Source organism: Acomys minous, assembly GCF_964271855.1.
Source record: "Acomys minous genome assembly, chromosome: 6".
NCBI classification, from domain to species: Eukaryota; Metazoa; Chordata; class Mammalia; order Rodentia; family Muridae; genus Acomys; species Acomys minous.
This window is the reverse complement of record NC_140487.1, coordinates 42400321-42421528: the sequence shown is the minus strand read 5'-3', so window position 1 is coordinate 42421528 and position 21208 is coordinate 42400321. Positions and strand designations below refer to the sequence as shown.

General features: G+C 53.7%; 1 protein-coding gene and 1 long non-coding RNA gene across 3 annotated transcripts in view; one reads left to right on the top strand and one right to left on the bottom strand.

The window, feature by feature from the left end:
- Positions 1 to 19021, bottom strand: part of LOC311600377 — a 200572-nt gene extending 181551 nt beyond the window's left edge. For both annotated transcript variants that reach the window (XR_014780226.1, XR_014780227.1), the window contains exons 1-2: positions 18964 to 19021; positions 18757 to 18862 (exon numbers count right to left, since the gene is read on the bottom strand). This is a non-coding gene — a long non-coding RNA (uncharacterized lncRNA). The remainder of the gene's footprint in view (positions 1 to 18756; positions 18863 to 18963) is intronic.
- Positions 10142 to 20581, top strand: SHH (sonic hedgehog signaling molecule). The gene is made up of 3 exons (XM_084786957.1): positions 10142 to 10919; positions 15880 to 16141; positions 18807 to 20581. The coding sequence occupies exons 1-3, from the start codon at positions 10620 to 10622 to the stop codon at positions 19562 to 19564; spliced, it is 1320 nt and encodes a 439-aa protein (XP_084643083.1). The 5' UTR covers positions 10142 to 10619; the 3' UTR covers positions 19565 to 20581.
- Positions 20582 to 21208: the final 627 nt, after the last annotated feature.

Below are 21208 nucleotides of genomic sequence, written 5' to 3'. Positions count from 1 at the left end.
ACTGTAATAGTAAAGTGTACTGCTGCCCTTGGAGTCATGATGCTGGGAGCCAAAAGATGACAGCAGAGTTGAACTGGTGCCCAGATGCAATTACTGATTAGAATTGATTATTTATACAAAGAAAGGCGACCGATGGGTTGACCAATAGTTGCCACATTGCAGCAGATTTGGATAAAAGTGCTGTAATTGTGCAAGAGACCATCAGACTCATAGAAATGGGAATAGAAGGATGGGTCCCCCAAAAGCCCCTCTGGTAGCAGCCTCATGTCTGCTGATGACGCTATGACCCTGGCATTCTCCAGGTCTTCCTTGGGAGTCCTATTCTCGTTCTCCCCTTCTGTTAGGTATAACCAGCCCTGCTCCATACGCTGGGGTGTGAAGAAGCAACCTTCAAATGCGCTATGCGTCTGCAGTTGCCTCTGTTTTTAACCAGGCCATAAAACCACAGGCTCATTTAAGCACACAGTAAACTAATGGGAAATGGCATGTGACTAAACATTTGAAAGCTGTTTCCGTGCCTTATTTGATTTGCCTAATTACGTGTTTTACTGCCTCCTTTATGGAACCGTTGCCTGAGGTATGTGAGGCCTTTATACCTGCTTCATTTGATTCATTAATAGCTGGATCAAAATGCCATGTGATTATGCTGGCATGCAGCTTTAAGAATGCTTCCAAGTCCCTTCCTTCCGTGGTCAGGTCCTAAGACCCATAGATGGGCATTCACAACCAACCTAATACAAAGGGTGTCCCGGCCACTCTGTCACCGCCCACACACATCCCTTCTCCACTGGGCCAAATAAAACAAAACAAAACTAGGGTATAAATATGTCAGGATGAGAAAGAAAAACATGTCCGCAACATCCAAACACCGTCTGCCAATGTGAAGAAACAAGAGAATCCGAGACAATCGCGCGCATACTTGGCCTGCTCCCATGGTCCAGTGAATGCCGGGGTTACCATGGTGGGAGGGGGCAAAGGAGCATCCCCGAGGGCAGGCTTTGTCTGGGTGCTACTCAAACAGAACAGAGAGCTGGATTCAGTCTGAGGCTCTGTGTACTTTGGGGCAAGCCACCTCCCACTGAAAAGGCCAGGGGAGAAGTGTTGAGCTTGGCTCCTCCTCATACCTTTGGGTCTCTCTTGGCATCCTGCCCTCCCCTAGCGGGACACCCTCTAGGTTCCCTGAGCACTTTCCAGGGAACAGGCTGTAGGAGTCTGGCCTGTCTGTGGAAACGGCCAGCTCCCTCAGAGGATATCAGTTCATGGTGGTCCCTGCTGGGAAAGCAAACAGCTTTGAGTGAGTGCCGCACAGTCCCTGGCCACTAGGACATCCTGGAAGTGCAAGCCTCAGGTTGGGAGAGTTCAACTCGAGTTAGTGCGCACAGCTCCCTGGGGTCCTATCTTCCAAGGCAGAGAAGGGGAATGGACTATGGATCTCGCTGGGCCCCCCAAGGCAGATGCTAAGCTAAGAGTCCTGCCAAATTCAGTCTCCTGTCACTTGGATATCGTGATGGCTCTTGTGGTCTACCTGGAAGGATTGCCTGGATGACTCAACGGCCTCCAGAAATGCATGGCTATTACTTCGCTGCTGCTCTTGGGTGGGACTTGGTCATCCCAGGGAGTCCTATGCACAGAGCGGCCACATGTCAAGGAATTTGAGATGGACCTGATCTACATGGTCTCAGACTAGTCAGAGACTTACCTGTGAGACTTTGTTCCGAGGCAGGTGGAGGAGGAAGAGGTTGCTCTCTAAAGAGTCACATCCTCTGAGCTATGTGATAACTTCCCAATGGCACATTCTATTTGCTACTCAAGAGTGTGAGAAATACAGGAAGTAGAGTGTTTTAAACTAGCTCAATTTCGTTGAATGTCCTTTTTAGCCAAGCTGAAGAAATGGTCTCTCAAAAATTAGTTGGCTTACCCTACACTGACTGAGTTGCCTTTGGCCTCACACACATTTGTCCCAGTGAAGCCAAAAGCCAGCGGTATTGTGAGGCTCTTGTGGCTTCCTTACTTTATTTTTGTTGTCTTCCTTCCTAAGTAGAAACTACTGAAAGTGTGTGCACTGATAAGGAACTTTCTCCAAGTGATCAATATTTATCAGCCATCATCTCAGCTGGAGTCTACGAAGACGAGAGAGGCCAACACCCCAGAGACTCTTCTAGAAATGAGTAGATGTGTTGATGACAGCCTAGATGTCACAATGCAAGTAACAAATCCCTGCCTCCCCACGCAACCCCCTGCGACAACACATGCCACTGGTAGACTGCCCACGTACAAGAAGCCAGACATCTGGGTACCACAAGTCATGATGGCTAGAGAAGAAGGGGCGTTGGGAGGGCTGGAGGCGTGATGCAGCAGGAGTGGTCCCTGCCCACAGTACATATGGCATGAGTAGGTCAAGATGCATATGTAGAACCCTCCCCCTGAAGTTAACCAAAAGGTTCAGAATAAAGTTCCCAGCACCTCTGCTACTTCAACCTGGAGCCAAACAAAAAGCCTGCCAGCACTGACCCAGATCCACTGATTGGCAGTGTATCTGGAAATCACTCAATGCCAACTGTGAAATGTGCAAGGTTTCCCACCTTTCCCGGTACTAGGGATGCTGGAGGCACAGTAAGATCCCAGTGGGAAGGCACTCTGCCGACTGGAAAGCGGGGCCAAGGTTTCTGCTATTTCTTGGGATTGAGTGCCATCTCAGCTATCCAAGCAGGTTGGGCCATAGCATAGTCCTTAAGCAGACTCTCCATCAACAAGCCACCTGCTTTTAGCCAGGCTGAGAGACACGTGTTTCAAGGTGCCCAGTGGGCACAGCACATAGATCAAGGACATAGCCCAAGAGCAAGCATGTAGTGAGATCAGCCAAGCACTCAGGGCCCAGCATGTAGGAACCAGCTGCTAGACTCACAGACAGAAGCAACTTGCCTTGGGGAGATGGCACATAGACTCAGCCATGCCCGACAAGTCACAACATCTGCATGGATATCCATATGTCACCTGAGCCCCATACACCAGGACAATAACCTGAAAACTGAAGTCCGCTAAAGCTGCAATGTGACAATGGAGAGAGAAAAAGTACCTTAGTCACAGGGACTGTTGCCAGGTTCACCGTCCATTCTCCATACTAGCAGGTATGTGACACACGGAAGCCTGGCCATAAGAGGTAACTGCCAAAGGCCATGGCAGCTGGCACTCACTGTCCTGATGTGCAGACCATGGAGGAATTCTAAGCAAGGGCCTGTCCATGAGGATGTGGCAGGAAGTTGTAAGGGGGAATCTTGGTTGTCAACTTGTGAGGTCTAGAATCACCTGGAAGATGGCCCTCTGCACATGCCTCTAGGGAACTGATCACTAGGTTAATTGAGGTAAGGAGATCTGCCCACTGTGGGTGTGACCATTCCCTGGGCTTGGGTCGTGCACTGCATAAAAGGAAGCACGTGAACCTTGCATTCGCAATCTCTCCCCTTCTCGACCGAAAATGCAGTGTGATCAGTTGCCACATGCTCCTGCTGTCTGGACTTCCCTGTTGTGATGGGCTGTATCTCAGACTGAATCAAGACAAACTCTCCTTTAAGCTGCTTTTGTCACAGCATTGTATCCCAGCCACAGTAAAAGGAACTAGAAGCCACATTTTTTAAAAAAAAAATCTCTCTTTTGTAAGCCATAGTGCCTATCTAGGGCACCACAGAGAAGCTGGAGCGCTCAAAACAAGCTGGCCTCTGAGGACAGCAGGAGATGGCTCCATTAGTGGTTAAGGAGTCCCAAAAACTAAGCTGAGGGTTCAGGGCCAAAGGGCAACCCCAGGGTCACACAGACCACTCAAAGGTTGGTGCTCTTGGGGGAGGTCACCTGTCCTTTGTGAGGAGGACAGTGAGGATGGAGGCTCAGGGAACGGACAGCGACTCTGTGTGCCATATGCAAGGAGTTACAACACAGGGCAGCTGGGGGAAACCACTCTCAGATGCCCCTCGTTCTTTCCTTAAAACCTCTGAGTCGCTTTCTGCTTGATCCCCAAGACTCACACATCACTCTGCATCTTAGCTTTCCAAATGCACATCCAAGCTTCCTCCTCTGTTCCTGGTGGTACCCAGGACCTTCACTGCACCTGCTTCCCCTCTGCTGATGCAGCCAGCCATGTGCCCTACAGAACATACGATGGAGATCTAGAGGCAGGCTCTGGGGCCAGGGGACTGAGCTTGCTGATGTTCCTGACATAGAGTTCCCTGTGGGGTCAGGCAGGATATACAAACTCTGTGCCTCGGTTTCCTCAATAGGATTGTTTGTGTTGGCAAACTGAAATCCAAGTACAAGTGAAAGAGATGTGTAACACCGAGTAAGAAAAATTCTACTAACTTGAGCTGTAGATGACATGTGCCTTCAAGCCTGGAGACCCTCTCTCAGTCAGACTGTCAAAATTAAATAGCCCAGCCCCCGAAGAGATGGAATCTCATGGCCACTGAAGGTGGGGGCAGCTTGTGAGAGACAGAAGGGGAGAGACACCCTCTTTTTGGAGAACACTGTCTTCTGCAGCTGTCCACCCACCAGCCCCAGGCCCAGGCTTCTGGTACCCACTGTGACATGACTCCTGGGCTTGGTACAACCCTCAGAAGGGCCACACAAACTCTGCTGAAAGTAGCTGCTTCTGGAGTGAGCCACCCTCCCCACTCAGCAGGATCCTCTGCAGAAATCCCCTTGCCTCAGGGGAAGAAGAGAGCTATAGCAGTCCACGTGGTTTCCTAGTTGCCCAAAGCCTCCTTCCTAGATGTTGGAACACGGAGACACTGCAGGGTAAGAAGCCTGCCTAGTGGATCAGGGCCTAACAGCTTGGCTAACATCGGGCAGCTCAGTGTTTGCTGAACATCCCTGGTTTCCATTTTTGTGCTGCTTCCCACCTCTTGATTCCCCTTCTCCCCCTCCACACCCACCTGGCTCCCTCCCTGTACCATGCAGGCCTTGCTGCCTCTGGCCCTCAGCTTCACTGTGAAGAAGGAGGAAGGCTGGGTCCCTCTCAAGACAGCAGAAAAGGAAGCTTGGCCTTCAAAAGCAAGAGAAGGGTTGACGGCCCTCCGCCTCCTGGAGCTGCTGTTGTTTGGGCCCTGGGCTCGGCAGCTGTAACACAGCCAATGCCCAGGCCATGGGGGACAGGGTCACCCCTGGATACCAGCTGGTTGCTGCATGGGGAGATCAGGATGATCAAGGACCCAGCCTGTGGGGAGATGACAGGGTGCTGCGTGGTCTTCTGTGTCCAGTTTGGAAGGAATCGGGGTAGGGGGAGGGGGGAGCTTGGTTCTCAGTCTCTCCTCCTCTAAAATGTGGCTATAGCCTGGGCCAGCAGCCTCTCCTCAGGTCATTTCCCCGACTGACCACTGGAAGGGCTGCCAGTCGGGAGAAGTTTAGAGCAGCAACGCTGAAGGACTTGCTGGAGTCCCTTCAATCACACAGATCCCGAGCCTCGCTTTCCGCAGCACCATGGCAGAGTTCCAAGACCTTCTAGAACAACTGCGTGTCCTAGTGTGCTTCTCTGATGCCGGGATAAACAGCCAAGAGCAAAATCAACTCAGACGACGAAAGGGCTTGTTTGGCTTACACTTCCACAGCACAGTGCCTCACGACAGGAAGTCAAAGCAGAAACCTAGAGGCAGGGACTAAAGCAGAGGCCATGGAAGAATGCTGCTTACTTACTGGCTTGCTCCCCTGTGGCATGCTCAGCCTGCTTTCTTATACCACCCAGGACCACTGGCCCAGGGTTGGGACTGCCCAATCAAGAAAATGCACCACAGCTTTGCCATGGGCCAGTCAGATGGAGGCCATTCTTCACTTAAGAGTCTTTCTTCCCAGATATGGCTAGGTGCGTGTCGAGTCGACAAAAACCCAGCCAGCACACTAGAAATCTACATTATTACAGGGACAGCCACAATGGGAGCCATGGTGGCTCAACAGCCATCGGAGCCCGAGCAGGACGAGTGGCCACAGCACAACTCTCCATGACCCTGCCAAGCCACACGGATCTGGGTGCCCCGTCCCATGCAGAGTTGGCCCTGCACACCCGGTGCATCAGCGCCCAGCTCTTCTTGCTCTCTTCTTCCTGGACAGAAGACACCCAGACAACGTAGTACTCTACTGATTGCCCTGTCTGCCAAGAGGCTCTGGCCAGAGACAGTCAAAGCAGGTAGTGAGGGCTCCCCAGCATCAGAAAAAACAAACAAACAAAAAAAGGTAAAAATGTCTCTGACTCTTCACTCCCCGATGTGAAGGAGTTGAAGTCACGGGCCCCTTCTCATCCAGACCTATGGATACTCTGGACAGAGGGGCTTGTCACAGCTCCCTGCCTCCCCCCCCCTCGACTTTTGCTGTAGCACCCCCAAACTTTCTGATCCCATGCGCCCCCTCACCCGCACCCTGTCCCCTCACTACACCCCTAGAAAAAAATAATAAACTCATGAAGCTTCCACCCAGTCTTCTGCTCTGCCCTAGGAACCCATGTGTATTGTTCCGTGTCAGGAGTGGCCACAGAAGAAGAGCTTGTCTAGGGACTCGGGAGCATCCTGGTTGGACTGGGGAACATCCCCAGGGGGTGGTCCAGCTGAAACCTACAGCCAGGTGGCTCCCCATCCCCTGTCCCAGGTCTGATTGGATTGTTTGGGAGTGAGGCCCTGTGGCTCTTGGCCGGCATCTTTCTTTTTGAAGCTTCCCAGGTGGGTTCTAATGTGCGGGCTCATGTGGTACCTTCAGAAATGCATTACCTTCCCCAGGATTGGAGGGAAGGCAGTGGCATGGCGGAGTGCCAAAGCAACTGTGGTAAAGGAATGACCAGACCAGGGTCAGAAGAACTGCACTTCCATGAGAGCCATTCCTTGGTCCTCTGGATCATAAGGCCACCTTTACACCCTAAGTTCCTCTTTCCAAGTCACAAATGACCTCGTGGCCCTACAGTGGATCAGAAGCCACTTGGAGATGATAGGGATGCACAGAGCTGAAGCCTGCTTGGACCCAAAAGGAAACGCCCATGGCTTACACCTTACACAGAGGCCACCCCAGGACCAAGAGGGCATGGACACAGGGTCACTCAGCTTTGTGACTGACTCTGTTAATGCAGAAGCAGCTTTCCCGGCCTTAGAGTGTCTCCTTGACTGTGGGGTTCCCCTCACCTCTAGCTGTCACCCCAGAAGACAAGATGGAGCAGCCGAAACTCTACTTGCCAAAATTGAAAATTAATTAATTAATTAATTAATTCAGGAAGAAAAAGAAAGGAACTGGGTGACTGGATAGAACAAGACGGTGCAGAGTTGTTGTAAGGAAGAGAAGGCAAGTGGGAGACAAACCAGGAAGAGAAGCGAGGCCGGGCCTGTCAAAGACCGAATGTGCAAGCGAGGGCCAGGTTGGGATCCTTGGCTCAAACTGGGGGAAAAGAGGGAAAGGTTGGGAAGGAAGGACAGGTGGCTGAGAAGAGAAAAGAGGAGGGTGAACCAAAGAGCCTAGTCCTGCTTCCAGGTCCTCACAACTGGAGACTGCGGGATTTCCCAAACCTGGCGGGCCAAAGCCGAAGGCAGAGTGAGGACTCCATCTAGCGGCAGGGGCCGGAAGGGGGAAGGGGCCATGCCCAGGACTGCACCTCTTGGGGGGTGGGGCAGACATAAAGGCTGGCCAGTGTGCCTCAGAGTGAGGCAAAGAAAGATGGGTTTAAAAAAAAAATGTAAGAAGTGTGAGAGAGATGCAGTGCCCGGCAGAAAGAATAGCTGAGCCTAAGCAAATGAGAAGTAGCCCCTGAGAGCTAAGGGGTTGGCTGGCCCCACCGTGCAGAGGCAAGGCTCTGGAACCTCTTGCAGGCACAGGGAGGGGCCCCAATGGTCTGGAGGGGAAAGGCAAAGAGAGGGAGCCATCTGGTGTCTGGAGGTGGAAGGCAGCGGGTGTCTGGTGTCTGGGAAGTGGGGATTGAGTGGGATGTACCGGGAAGGGGGCACAGAATAAAGGCCACATTTCTCCCTGTGGCTAGCCTACATGATCTTGTTTTCAAGACAACAACTATGAACTGTGATTGCTTTCTATCCAAGCATCTCTGAAGCCTAGAGCAGAAAGCAAGGTGCCCTTAAGGTGCAAGGTTAAAGACAGCAGGGCTTATAGTGATTCTTCATTTTCTCCTAAAGATCCTCTCAGTCTCCAGGAAGGCCAGCCCTTGCCGGGCCCTTTCTGGAACTAGCATCCCTTGTCCCCAGAGGTGGCGTGGGGGCGGGCAATAGGCCAGTGCAGAACCCAGTCACCCTACTTCCCCACACGCAAGAGGGAGCTGACCATGTCTGGGTACTCCAAGGCCAGCTGTGCCCACACGGAACTCTAGCAGCTTAGGGATTTGTGTCCAAATCACATCCACCTACCCCATATGATGCCGAGGAGAGCTGTCTTGGGGTGCAGGATCCACTCATCAGTCTATAATCAAAGGTATATAGAAAAGAGCATCACCAGCATGTACAGAGAGCAAGAATAGACTGGTGCAAAATGAAGACCCAGGATGCCCAGGTCTTGTCTGGCCCAGCACCACCCAATGATAAGACAGCCACAGACCACGCAGGCCCACCCTTCTGGGTCAAGAACAGTGGGTCGCCTTTAATCTATTTTTCCTGAGAGCATGTACTCACAGGATATAGGCTAGGGAGTCCTGTTTTTGCCCTGGCCGCATGAAACTGGGACCAGTTCCTACCAAGAATCTGCACTCATTCTTCACAAATAAAAGGACAGAAAATCAGAGAGAAGGGTGGGAGAGCTTGGGTCAACCCCTTTCCACCCACCCCACCCCCCGGGATAGTGAGGCTTTCTCCTGCTGTCTATTGAGACTCACAGCAGACAAGCACACCTCTTCCTCTCCCCCACGCCAACCCAAAGCCACCAAGTTTCCAAGCAAAACGAAGCTCTTGAAGACCCCACTGTCTGAGGGCTGAGCTTCAGGGTCGCTGGACCTCTCCCTGCACTGGGACAAGGTCAAGGAGAGAAGCTGTTCCCCATGGGGTAGGTAGTGTTGGAGTGCTCGGTTCTGGTCCTCCGGGCCCCCGGGTATTCCATTCCACATGAGTAGCTCACCCCCATTGCCCAGGCTAGAGGAATCATTGCCTGTGGGTAGGATGGGGGGAGGGCCAGAGCAGAAGTCCATGATCCATAAAAACAAGATGTTTCATGTTTTATTTCTCTGGTTTAACTAAGACTTTTCTTGAAATGTTTCTCTTTTCTGAGAGAGAGAGAGAGAGAGAGAGAGAGAGAGAGAGAGAGAGGGAGAGGGAGTTAGTTAACACTCAAATACTACTGACCTCTAAACAGCATGCCCTCTCAAGACTAAGATGCCCTCTGTGGTCAGAACACTGTCCCCTAGGTCCCTAACACCTTCCGTCTGTAACCCCTGACTAGTCTGTAGAGCTCCAGTGAAGGCCAGCTATAGTAAGAAGCCTGAATTCCACCCTCAACTTATCCCAGCCCTGCGCTTTGCTGGGATCCATTGTGGGGGTGGTGCGTGTATGCAGCCTTGCCCACTCTCACTTGCCCGAGGCAGGATGGACTCCACCCACCAAGCACACATCAGCCTGGCCTCCACTGGGCTTATGTACCCCGCCCCGTCCTGCAGTCCACTCTGTACCTGCCCCTCAGTTCAGGGCAGGTTTGAGAGGTTTGAGTGTGATGCATTCGCTGAAACGCAGTGAAGGACGACAGTGTTTTCGAGTTTTCCTGAGCACTTAAAACAGCACTGCTTTAGGTCGTGGCCACTTGTCATTCCCCTCACCCAAAGATGCTAAATATTCGGGAGACACTGGGGTGAGCTTTTTTTTTTTTTCATCACCCAGTGACAACTACATCTGGGGGAGGGGGTGTAAATGAGGTAAATAAGAGGGAGGCAGCTTTGTCCTCAAACAATTGAGGGAATGTTTGGTAGTTGAAGCTTGGGGGAGGGGGGTCATCTGGACTGTCCTTTAAAAACTTATGTTGGCTTTAACCAAAGCACCTACCATTCTAGAGAAAGTAAGAGGGAAGCAGCCACGCACACAAAGCCGGCAGTGTGGGGGTATTATCCCAATAAACAGGCCTTCTCCCTCCCGCCCACCTTTACCTTAGTAAAGACCTTTTTTCTTTTTTCTTTTTTTAAACTGGAAGCCTTCAGGTGAAAATAAAGCCACAGCAGCAAGGAAAGGGGGTGGGGGGGATGTAGTCTTTCTCAGGGTTAACATCAGAAGACAAGCTTGTGCGGCTTGGCCAATCAGATGCGCCCCTGCCAGCTATAATATAGTGCGAAAGGCAGCCTGTCTCACAAGCTCTCCAGCCTTGCTACCATTTAAAATCAGGCTCTTTTTGTCTTTTAATTGCTGTCTCGAGACCCAACTCCGATGTGTTCCGTTACCAGCGACCGGCAGCCTGCCATCGCAGCCCCTGTCTGGGTGGGGATCGAAGACAAGTCCCCTGCTGCAGCGGCGGGCAAGGTTATATAGGAAGAGAAAGAGCCAGGCAGCGCCAGAGGGAACGAACGAGCCGAGCGAGGAAGGGAGAGCCGAGCGCAAGGAGGAGCGCACACGCACACACCCGCGCGTACCCGCTCGCGCACAGACCGCGCGGGGACAGCTCTCAAGTCCTCGCGTTCCGCGGACGAGATGCTGCTGCTGGCCAGATGTTTTCTGGTGGTCCTCGCTTCCTCGCTACTGGTGTGCCCTGGGCTGGCATGCGGGCCCGGCAGGGGGTTTGGAAAGAGGCGGCACCCAAAAAAGCTGACCCCTTTAGCCTACAAGCAGTTTATCCCCAACGTAGCCGAGAAGACCCTAGGGGCCAGCGGCAGATACGAAGGGAAGATCACAAGAAACTCCGAGCGATTTAAGGAACTCACCCCCAATTACAACCCCGACATCATATTTAAGGATGAGGAAAACACGGGAGCGGACCGGCTGATGACTCAGGTAGAGACCCATTGCGGGTAGGAAACGGGCTTCTTCCCGGGCTGGGGAGGGGGGGTTGCGTGTGACCAAGCAGTCAGCCCTGCTCTGTTTGCTCTTTGGGCAGGTAGAAAGAAAGGCGACTTGCCCTCCCCTTCCCCACCCACCTGCCCACCTAGCGCTCCTCTTCCGGGAGGAGAAAGGAGGTGAAGGGTCCAGCAGGAAGTTTAGGGTTGGGTGGAGTGGGGCCACCAGAAGATGGGGTTCCCTTCTTATTAGTCCCATTCAGTTAGTCTTCCAGGACTGCCTCCTCTGTCTGTCTCTATTCCAGCTTGTAACTTGGAGAGACCTTCACTCTGGGGGTGTCTGTCCTTTCCAAGTGGAGACAGAAAATGGAGGGAATGGGGTGCCCCTGTACACTTCAAGGAGCCTCCGGGTCACTGCAAACATAGCCTGGAACATTTCAGCTCCTAGCGCCTACCTTTCCTTTTTTTGTATTTCTCTCAAGACCACCCCACCCTTTACCCCCCCCCCCCCGCATTACCAAAGAACTCTAACTGGGAAAGCCAGGGGGCAGGCAGTTCTGACAAAAGGCAGGAGCTCCTGAGGCGCTTGCCTTGTCCCTAGTGTATCACGTAGCCTGACTGCGATCCCGTCGTCCCCAATTGTGCTGGTCAGAGGGAATGTATTGATATTTCTTTAAGGATGCTCCTCTGTTCTCCAGAGCCCGCGGTACCTTAGGGGGAGGGACTTGGAACTTGCTGGCTTTGCAATCGCTTTTTCAACCTGCTTGCATAAGAATTAGAAGCGAATAAATATTCTGCGGCGAGGGTGGATTGACTGAGGGCAAAGCAAAACACGGTCGTCTCTCCCATCCCACCTCCTTTGAGATTTCTAAGCTGCCAATCTCCCAGCCAAATCGAGACTTTCTGAAACTCCATGCACGTATGACTGAAGCTAGAAATGGGTTTCCTTGCAAATATAGGTCAGCATCCTTTTTACTGCCCTATTAAAATATTCAAGTCCTACCTTTAGGGCTAGGTGCGCCAAGCGGCTGGCGGAGCGGCGCTGGCGGGGCGCAAGTGCAAGGGGGCGGGGGCTGGAGAGAGCGAGAGTGAAGCTGCCGGCGCGACGCGTCGCTCAGCCTGCCACGGGGTACGAGCTGTCTGGGGAGCCTAGGAGATTAGCCTTAGGGTGGCCGGCTAAAGCTGGAGCAAAGGGGAGTCGTGGAGGCTGAGTACAGGGCCATTCTCTCTCCATCTCCCTCATCTGCTCCCGACCACCTTAAATCTGGACCGCGAATGTGGGCGCGCGCGCGCCCAGGGGCAGGGTAGCTGCGCGAGCTACTGTTAACTCTGAGCGGACCGCGGGGAGCTTGGCTGGTGCAGCTCGCAAGAGCGAGTTCTCCCGGTAGCCTAAGGCACCTATCCCGTCCTTACTGTGCCCTCCCCTCCCCCCTGGAGGGCGGGCGTCTCGGAGTGAGAAGGTCCTTGGGGAGGTGTGAGAAGAGAGAGGATGCTAAAGCAAAGAGGCCTGGCGAGGACACTCCTGGTCCCTCATCCTGGATGGGTCTGTGAGGGGGTCCTCTGCGGTCCCCCCCCCCCCCCGCCCAGAGCGCGGGGCCTCCGAATGCTGCAGAACTGTGAGAGCGCCCAGCCGCGCGGCGCGGCAGACGCCTTTCAGGTCCACTTATCCCTGCGTTATCGATCCCGCGGCTAGGGTTTCAGCACAAGCTGGGCTGGGCTCGGCTGGCTAGTCCCTGACTCTGCACGCGCGAAGCGCGCCCTGCCGGAGCGCAGGGATCCGGGCGCGCTCTTTCCCTAGGGCGCGCAGTCAGGGATTGAGCTGGGAGGAGTCCCAAGGCAAGGAACTCCGCCGGCTGACCAGGACTGCCACCCCGCTCCTTTCCTGGCTCCCTGGACGTAGACACACACTCTCCTCCCTCACTCCAGTCTTTCCGGGGCCGGGACCCAGGGCTCGGCGGCCCTATACCCGGTCACTCTAGCCACCACCGCCGTCGCGTGTGCGCGCGAGCAGCATTTGAACTTCTGACCTTCTGTCAAGTTCCTTCAGACGAAGGAAACGAAAACAAATGCTTTTTTTCGCTTGAGCAGTGGTTGTTCTGCTTTCCAACACACACAAAGAGAGAGAGTAGAGACAGCAAAAGTGGGGGTTCTCACTCACATCGCAAAGATACCCCCAAAATTAGGGTGGCTGCAAAGGGGGCCGACTGAGTTCTCCCTTGGTATAACTCTCCCCCGCTTTCTCGCCCGCTTTCTTATTCCGAGTTGGCCGGATTAAGAGGGGACGGGAAGGAAGGAGGTGGCGAGATGCCTAGACCAGAGGTGTAGGAATCCCGGGGCTCAGGATTTCTCTGGGGAACCTGCCATAGCCCCCCTTTAAACAACCACTTGATTCGGGGGCCCGAGGTGCCCCTCTCTTCAGTCTCGCCTGCCTCCCAGCTTGTCTCTCTAAGGTGACTGAGCCCAAGTCCCTCAACCATGGCAGGATCGTCCCCAGTGGAACTTTCAGAGCAGTTCTGGATCGCAGGAGCTCCTGGTTAATATTAACTCCGGAGAGGGAAGCGCAGACAGACACTCTGCTTGCGAGGTCCAGGCCTCAGAGAGTGCCAGGCTGTTGTGCCCGCGGCCAAGGGGCTAGGGTGGGAGGCCGCTAGGGGCCTGGTCTGCAGGCTCTGCAGGCTGAGGTGGGGGAAACCACCTGAGGAGCCAGGTTGAATAATTTCCTACGTGCTTAGGGGACTATCCGGAGAAAGGAGGCCAGGTGTGGGTTTCAAGAGTAGTTTTCTGCTTTGAAGAGTGGGGTCTGTCCCTGCCCCCAGTGAGGGGAAGAGTGTAGTGAGCTGTGTTTAGAGAGTACAGCCTGTTGAAGTGGGACACCGCCTCCCTCACAACGTGGGAAGCCCACCTTTGGAGGCGACTGTCTCTGCCTGCTCTGAGCCCCTGGGCTGAGCTGTGTGCAGATCCGGGAGGTGAGCTGGAGACTCAGGAACAACTTGGCCTCCGCAGACACAAAGCCGGGCCCCAGTGACCCTGCCGGGCTTCACGGTGGCTGCACAGAGTCGGGCTTGATTAGTGGCACACGACCCAATGAATTAATAACTGGGCTGAGCTTCCCTGTTTTGCCTGCGACATTCCCTCCCAGCGCGGGCGGTAGTGGGGCGGGGGTGTTGGCGGGGGGGGGGGGGCGGGAGTACTCTGCGTCTTCCTGCTGAGCCGAGCTGGGCCTGACACCGGGGAGGGCTCTGGGGCACCCGGTACTAACTGGTGTTGGTCTGTCCTGGTCAAGAGCCTGTCTCGCCCAAGAGCTCCCTGCCTGGGGTCCTCCGTGTCTGCCCTAGTGGTGCAGCTCAGGGTACCAGGCTCCGGAGTCCCCTCCACCCTACCCTTGCTATCTCCTGTAGCCAGATGGGAAAATTGTTAAAGCCACGCAGCTAGCTAGCTTCCCCCTCCTAAGAGAAGGGAGCGGGTTAGGGTGCTGGCTGTAATGAAGAAGATAAACAAGCCTATGATGTGTGCGCCTGCCCGCACCGACTTTGAATCTCAGTTCTAAACTGACCCTGGTTTTACTGACTGATTTTCACGTAAAACCCAAACGCGTTCAATCCCCCAAGACGACCTCACTCCAACTCTGTCCTTCGGACTTTTCTCCCAAAGAAAACAACTGTCAGGCCCAAAAGCCTGCCAGAGTCGACCTGTTGTTATCACACCCCTCCCGTTTGTTGTACGAATAACTCTACAACCATATTCCTGGGCTTTATTGCTGCCGGATACACGACTTTACCAGACGAGACGTTGTCTGTCCATGAAACCTGGGTAACAATCCTTTGCCAGAGTCCTCCTAGCTATATCTAGTGCCCATCTAGGGGTCATGCTCCCATGCCTGAAACCTGCCAGCCATCCTCTCAGCCTGAGGGATCATGGGTGATCAGGCCTCCTACCCTCTGCAGAAGCTGATTTAAAAGTATTCCTCCTGCTTCCGCTGGGATCCAACTCTCTGGGTAATGCGCCCTTTCCAGTTTGTCTCCAGCCACAAGCCCCCAGTCTAGCATGCCAGCATCAGCAACATAAACTTCCAAGCAGAGGGTTAGTCTCTCTCTCTCTCTCTCTCTCTCTCTCTCTCTCTCTCTCTCTCTCTCTCTCTCTCTCACACACACACACACACACACACACACACACACACACGATCAGCTCCTTCTCTTTTATTACATCTTTTTCTTAATATGGGCCAAGAATACCCCCCACTATCCCAAGTTCCACTTTGTCCTGCAAGGGAGGAGGAGGCAGAGTAGCAGGAGTTTCACAGAATACCCCTCTTGGGCAGGGTTCAGAAGAAGCCTTGGGCCTTTCTGGCTCCCCCATCCCCCTACCTTTCCCACCCCACCCCCATCCACTTCTTAAGTTTGCTCTTCAAACTTGCCGGACACCATTCTGTGCAGGGCCAAGAAAACAAGAGGGGAGGAAGAAAACCGGTCAAAGAAAACACGAACACAATCAGGCCCCAGACAAGCCTGGCAGAGAGGAGCGCCTTAGGGGAAAGAATGCGGCTGCCCGGACCAAGAATGTTTGTCCTCTGGCCCTGCCTATGCCGGACATAAGCTTTCACCTGCTTGCTGGTCCTTGCTTGGGCTGCTTCCCACCCCTCACGGTTGCTATGGGTTTCCTCAGGCCAGGCAGGTATAGGGAAGGCCTGACCTCCACAGATAACAGCAGGGCCTCCAAGCCTTAAAGTGTAGCAGTTCTGTCTCAGTGAAGAGATGCACCTAGAATCTCACCAAAGGAGAACTGACTCTTGTTTCTCAGGCTGCATCTAAGTTTCTGGGTTGGAGACAGGAACCCTGGAGAGCCCGCCCCTCCAGCAGCTGCTACGCCTCCGTCTCCTCCTTCACTCATCCTCTGGGTCCTGGGCCTGTGGTTGGTGGAAAAACCACTGTCACTTAGGGTTCCTCTTTTCTCCCCCACAGAGGTGTAAAGACAAGCTAAATGCTTTAGCCATCTCTGTGATGAACCAGTGGCCTGGGGTGAAGCTAAGAGTGACGGAGGGCTGGGACGAGGATGGCCACCATTCCGAGGAGTCTCTGCACTACGAGGGCCGAGCAGTGGACATCACCACATCTGACCGGGACCGCAGCAAGTACGGCATGCTGGCGCGCCTGGCTGTGGAGGCAGGCTTCGACTGGGTCTACTATGAATCCAAAGCACACATCCACTGCTCTGTGAAAGCAGGTGAGTGAGCCTTCCTCCCCCCCGAAAGGAAAGGGGGGAAATGCTCTTGAAAATGAGTAGATTTTTGTGGTGGGGGTATACCCTATGACACCTCAGTCCCCATCCTAGCCAGGTACCTCTGCAGCCTTTTAAGCCACAGGCCAGCATCTCTACATGCCCGAATTCCTAGGCTGGGTGGTTTCCAGAGCTTTGTATAGTAGAGACAGAAGGTGTGAAAGACCATCTGGAAGGTGACCCTAAGATTTCCTGGCAATTCCAGACTTAGCCAGAGCTCACCCCCCACCTTGGTCTTTCCTTTCATTTAGGGCTTAAGGACCTACTTCCAACACACACACACACACACACACACACACACACACACACACACACACACACACCAATAGGCAGAAGGATCTATCCAGGACGTAAACCCTGGTACTGGCTCCTCCCCGCTGGGCGCCGGTGCATTCTAAACTAACTTAACTCACTCGCTAAGCCTGTTGGGGAAAGGCCTGGTGGGAGGTAATAAACTCTGTACTTCCAACGTGGAGAGAGACCACAAGCTTGGAAGCATCCGTTCTTACAAGGAACCCAGCCGGGATTCAGAAAGTCGCTGGTGGGATTGCGGAAGGCGCTCCCGCCGGAGGGGCTGCCCCCAACCCGGGTCTGAGGAAGAGTTCCCTGGGCCTGCAATGCCACTCGCTGTTGCAGGGAGGAACAGCTAAGGAGGCCACCAGCACTCAGGCAGTAGCCTCTGGAGTTGTGTGCCCTGGTGACTTTCTGTAGAGCGCTGTCCTCCCCCCCCCCCCGCTTCCTCCCCCACCCCCACCCCACCTCCACTCCCGACTCCCAAGTTTCCTAAACTGTATTTTAACGACACATGTTAGTTGGAAAGAATTTAATCGTCAAGAAACACTGAGTTGGTAAAGAAAATTGTGGCTCTGGCAACAGCAGCTGTCAAGGATGCACAGGGTAGTGATGGGAAGGCCTGATGAAGGTGTCAGGTCCAGGAGACCCACGCCACCAGGCTTCTCGAAAATTGGAGTGGAAAATACAGGAGGCAGGTGGCCCAGGCCCCTAAGTAAGTCTGCTCTGGGCACACAAGGCCTCCTAGTCACCCCAGTTCTCTCGGAAGTCCCTCTGGTGGGAGTCCCTAGGGGATCTCCTCCCAAATGAGCAGCTGTAATCCGGCCCCCGAGGGGTCTTGCTTGCAGTGCAGACCCCGGGCCGCGGAGGGCAGCTCATTGGCATTCTGCACACGCGGGCTGGGGCGCCGCGCCGTGTGTGTCAAGCGGGGTCGTGCGACTCCACGACTCGGGCTAGCCGGAGCCCTGGGTCGCATTCCGGGGGCCTACGGAGTGCTTCCAACGGCCAGCCCCGCATTTCATGCCGGAGAAACCGATGAGAAGATTAAAAAGCTTTCTGTAATTCCAGCAGGAAGATTCTTTCTGGCAATCTCTATTTGCCAAAAGCATGATCCTGGAGATTGGAATGCAAAGAAGACTAGGACCTCCCCACCCCTCCTCCCTTGGCCCCCTGCGCTCCGCCCCATCCTCAATTATTATCCTCCGGGACAGTGAGCCTTCGAGAGCTACAGAGGGCTTGGTAAAGCGGGTAGTCAAGGGGCCTTGAGAAACTGCGCTTCCAGCGCTCCGAGCAGGCCTGGCCATTTAAAATTCAAATACACATTTCGAGTACTTGGAAAAAGAGGCCGGGCTGTGCAAATAGTGCCTTGTGAGGCCCCCGGCTTCTGGAGAGTCCCTGTGTGTGAACTGCACGAGAGGGAGGGGTTTGCACCTGAGTAAATAGGGAGGGGGCGGCCAGCGAGCTGTAGAGTGAGCTGAGAATGGGGAGGGGGGAATGGAAGTGCCCCCTCTTCCAAGGCTGTCTCCTATTTATCCCACAAATCACAATGACAATACCAGGCTCTTTATTGGATTTTAATTAGAAAATCCACACAAGTCTTGGGCTTTCACACCTCAGGCAAGCCTCTGGAATGTTTGTCCAGTTGCTACAACGACTACTGCTATTTTTCGCTCCCCGCCCCCTAGCCATCCACTGACCAACACCAAGGCACTCACTGGGGAAGCGGGAGGCGGGGGGGGGGGCGACCCGGGTTCCTGTGGGGCAGCCTCCAAGCACCGCGCAATGGGAGGCGCCGCGCCCTGCTGTCCGGGCGCGAGAGAGGAGGGTGCGCCTGGCGCCCGCGCGAGCTCAAGGAGACTTCCTGAGGAATCCAAGTGGAGAGTAAATATCCTTCTAGGTTTGCGGAGAGGCTGGGTGCATAAGAGGGGGATGGGACCGGAGGCAGGAGGAAGGCTAGGAGTGACCCCCGCCTCCTGCAGGAGACTTCAGCTAACTTTTACCCTTGCGGGAGCAATCTTGAAGGGTCGTTCAGGAATGCGCCTGCGTCTGAATTTAGCCACTGGAGCGCTGGTATTGCTGGTGTAGGGCGGTCTGCGCTGGACCAGTCTGGATCGGGCCCCCACCTGTCCCCCACCATCCCACCTCCGCCTTTCCACTACCAGGCGCGCTCTCCTGGCCCAGCCAAGTGGGGCACGAACGTGAGCCGCCGCGCGCGCGCGCGTGCGCGCGCGCACACGCACACAAACACAAGTACATACAGGTGTACCTACCTGTCTTCTTTGGCACTCAACACCCCGTCTTTCTTTTCTCTTCCCGGCAGAGAACTCCGTGGCGGCCAAATCCGGTGGCTGCTTCCCGGGATCGGCCACAGTGCACCTGGAGCAGGGTGGTACCAAGCTAGTGAAGGATCTACGTCCGGGAGACCGCGTGCTGGCGGCTGACGACCAGGGCCGGCTGCTGTACAGCGACTTCCTCACCTTCCTGGACCGCGACGAAGGCGCCAAGAAGGTCTTCTATGTGATCGAGACCCGGGAGCCTCGCGAGCGCCTGCTGCTCACCGCGGCTCACCTGCTCTTCGTGGCACCGCACAACGACTCGGAAGCCTCTGGGCCCGCACCCAGGCCGAGCGCTCTCTTCGCCAGCAGTGTGCGCCCCGGCCAGCGTGTGTACGTGGTGGCCGAACGCGGCGGAGACCGCCGGCTGTTGCCAGCCGCGGTGCACAGCGTGACGCTGCGTGAGGAGGCCGCGGGCGCCTACGCGCCGCTCACGGCACACGGCACCATCCTCATCAACCGGGTGCTGGCCTCCTGCTACGCAGTCATCGAGGAGCACAGCTGGGCACACCGGGCCTTCGCGCCCTTCCGCCTGGCGCACGCGCTGCTGGCGGCGCTGGCACCCTCCCGCACGGACGGCGGGGGAGGGGGCAGCGTCCCTGCACCCCAACCCTCAGAAGAAGCGAGGGGCACAGGGCCGGCTGCAGGCATCCACTGGTACTCGCAGCTGCTCTACCACATTGGCACCTGGCTGTTGGACAGCGAGACCCTGCATCCTTTGGGAATGGCGGTCAAGTCGAGCTGAAGTCGGAGGAGACTGGGCAGGGGGGCGGGCGGGGCGGGGAGCGACTGCGAAAGAAGCAACCGACTCGGGGAAAAGCGCACGGAAGGAGACTTTTAATTATAAAAATAATTAATAATAATAATAATATTAATAATAATAAAAAGTAGGACAGTCCAAAGTAGACTATAAGGAAGCAAAGACCCCGGGGAGTTCTGTTGTTGTGTTTAGTTTATATATTTTTTGAATTTTTTTCGTTATTGTCTTATTTGGGCTATTTTTCTCCTCTCCTGGCTATTTATTTGTTTGGTATGAATAGATGTTTTAAATAATATGAACGGACCTTCAAGAGCCTTAACTAGTTTGTGTCTTGGATAATTTATTATCGTGTGAACTGTACTCACAAGGGGGGGGAAAGATTATTTTGTGAGGCCAAGCAACCTGCTGAGAGTCTATTTTTCTACACATCCCTCGTCTTGCGTGTCAGAAGGCAAAACTCCGCATTCCTCGTCTGCTATGCGCCTGCTTTTCCGCAAGTGTAAACTAAAACCTGCTCCATGGGGGTCCACAAATTATATTTTTATACACAGAATTGTAAATTAGATTTTTGAGAGATCAATACTTAACTGAATGACATTTCATTTTTTGAAATAGTGTAAAATATGAAAATATATTATTTTAATTTAACTATTTTCCAATGTAACAGCCGTCTTGTGTACTGCCTTCATGGTTTGTATTTGCTTTGTAACCGCCACTTTGGTCATGTTCTTGGAAACCAAGACTGTTAACGCACACATACACATTTTTTTTTTTGACAAACTGGAAGAACTCTGTTATTTTTAACTTCAAAGAATTTATTAGAAAATAATATTTTTTAAAAGCGCACATAGCGGTGAGCCCATGAGGATGGAGCCTGTAGTTTGTACAGAGAAAAACAAGGATTTTTTTTTGCATTAATAAACTGAGAAATAACTGCTGTAAATTTACTAAAATGTATTTTTGAATATTTTGTAATAGTTTTATAGAAATAAAGCGTGCCACACACCCAGTGGTTAGTAGATATTTCCTGAGAATTCCTGTGCGGCCCTTTTAATTTTCTTTTATGGCTTCATTTTTCTGGGTAATCTGGAGCCCTAGTGTTCTGTTGAGTTGTATGTAATGCTTCTACTATGATTCAGACCCACTGACTTAGGGAACCAACTGAAGTCAGCAAACCAAATCCACTACCTGCTGCCCTTGCTATGCAAAGCTCAGCCCACACTCTACAGTTGATGGTATTGGGGGAAGACAGTGTTCCCCTGGCCCCAACTCTTTGCCAGCAAAGCCTTCTTTGTAGGCAGAGGGGAGAAGCCAACAACAGTATGGGACATGATAAAATAACAAACAAAACAAAACAAAAAACAAAAACTGGTGCCTTTCCCTGACCTTGTGGTCTCTGGCCTGTAGGGTACAGGGAAAATGCCGTCTCCTTTCTAGAAGGTCCCAGCAGAGCTTAGCTCTCTTGACCCCTCCTACCATGGTCCTTGGACTAACTTCTCCATCTGGGCCTGGGAAGCTGCCCCCTAGAAGGTGGGTGTTGCCAAGCTCCTCTGGCCACTTTAGTATCTCTTGGTCCCCCCATCTAGCTGGGGCAATGGCAAAGCCTGTGGTTTATCCCCAAGGCTCAGT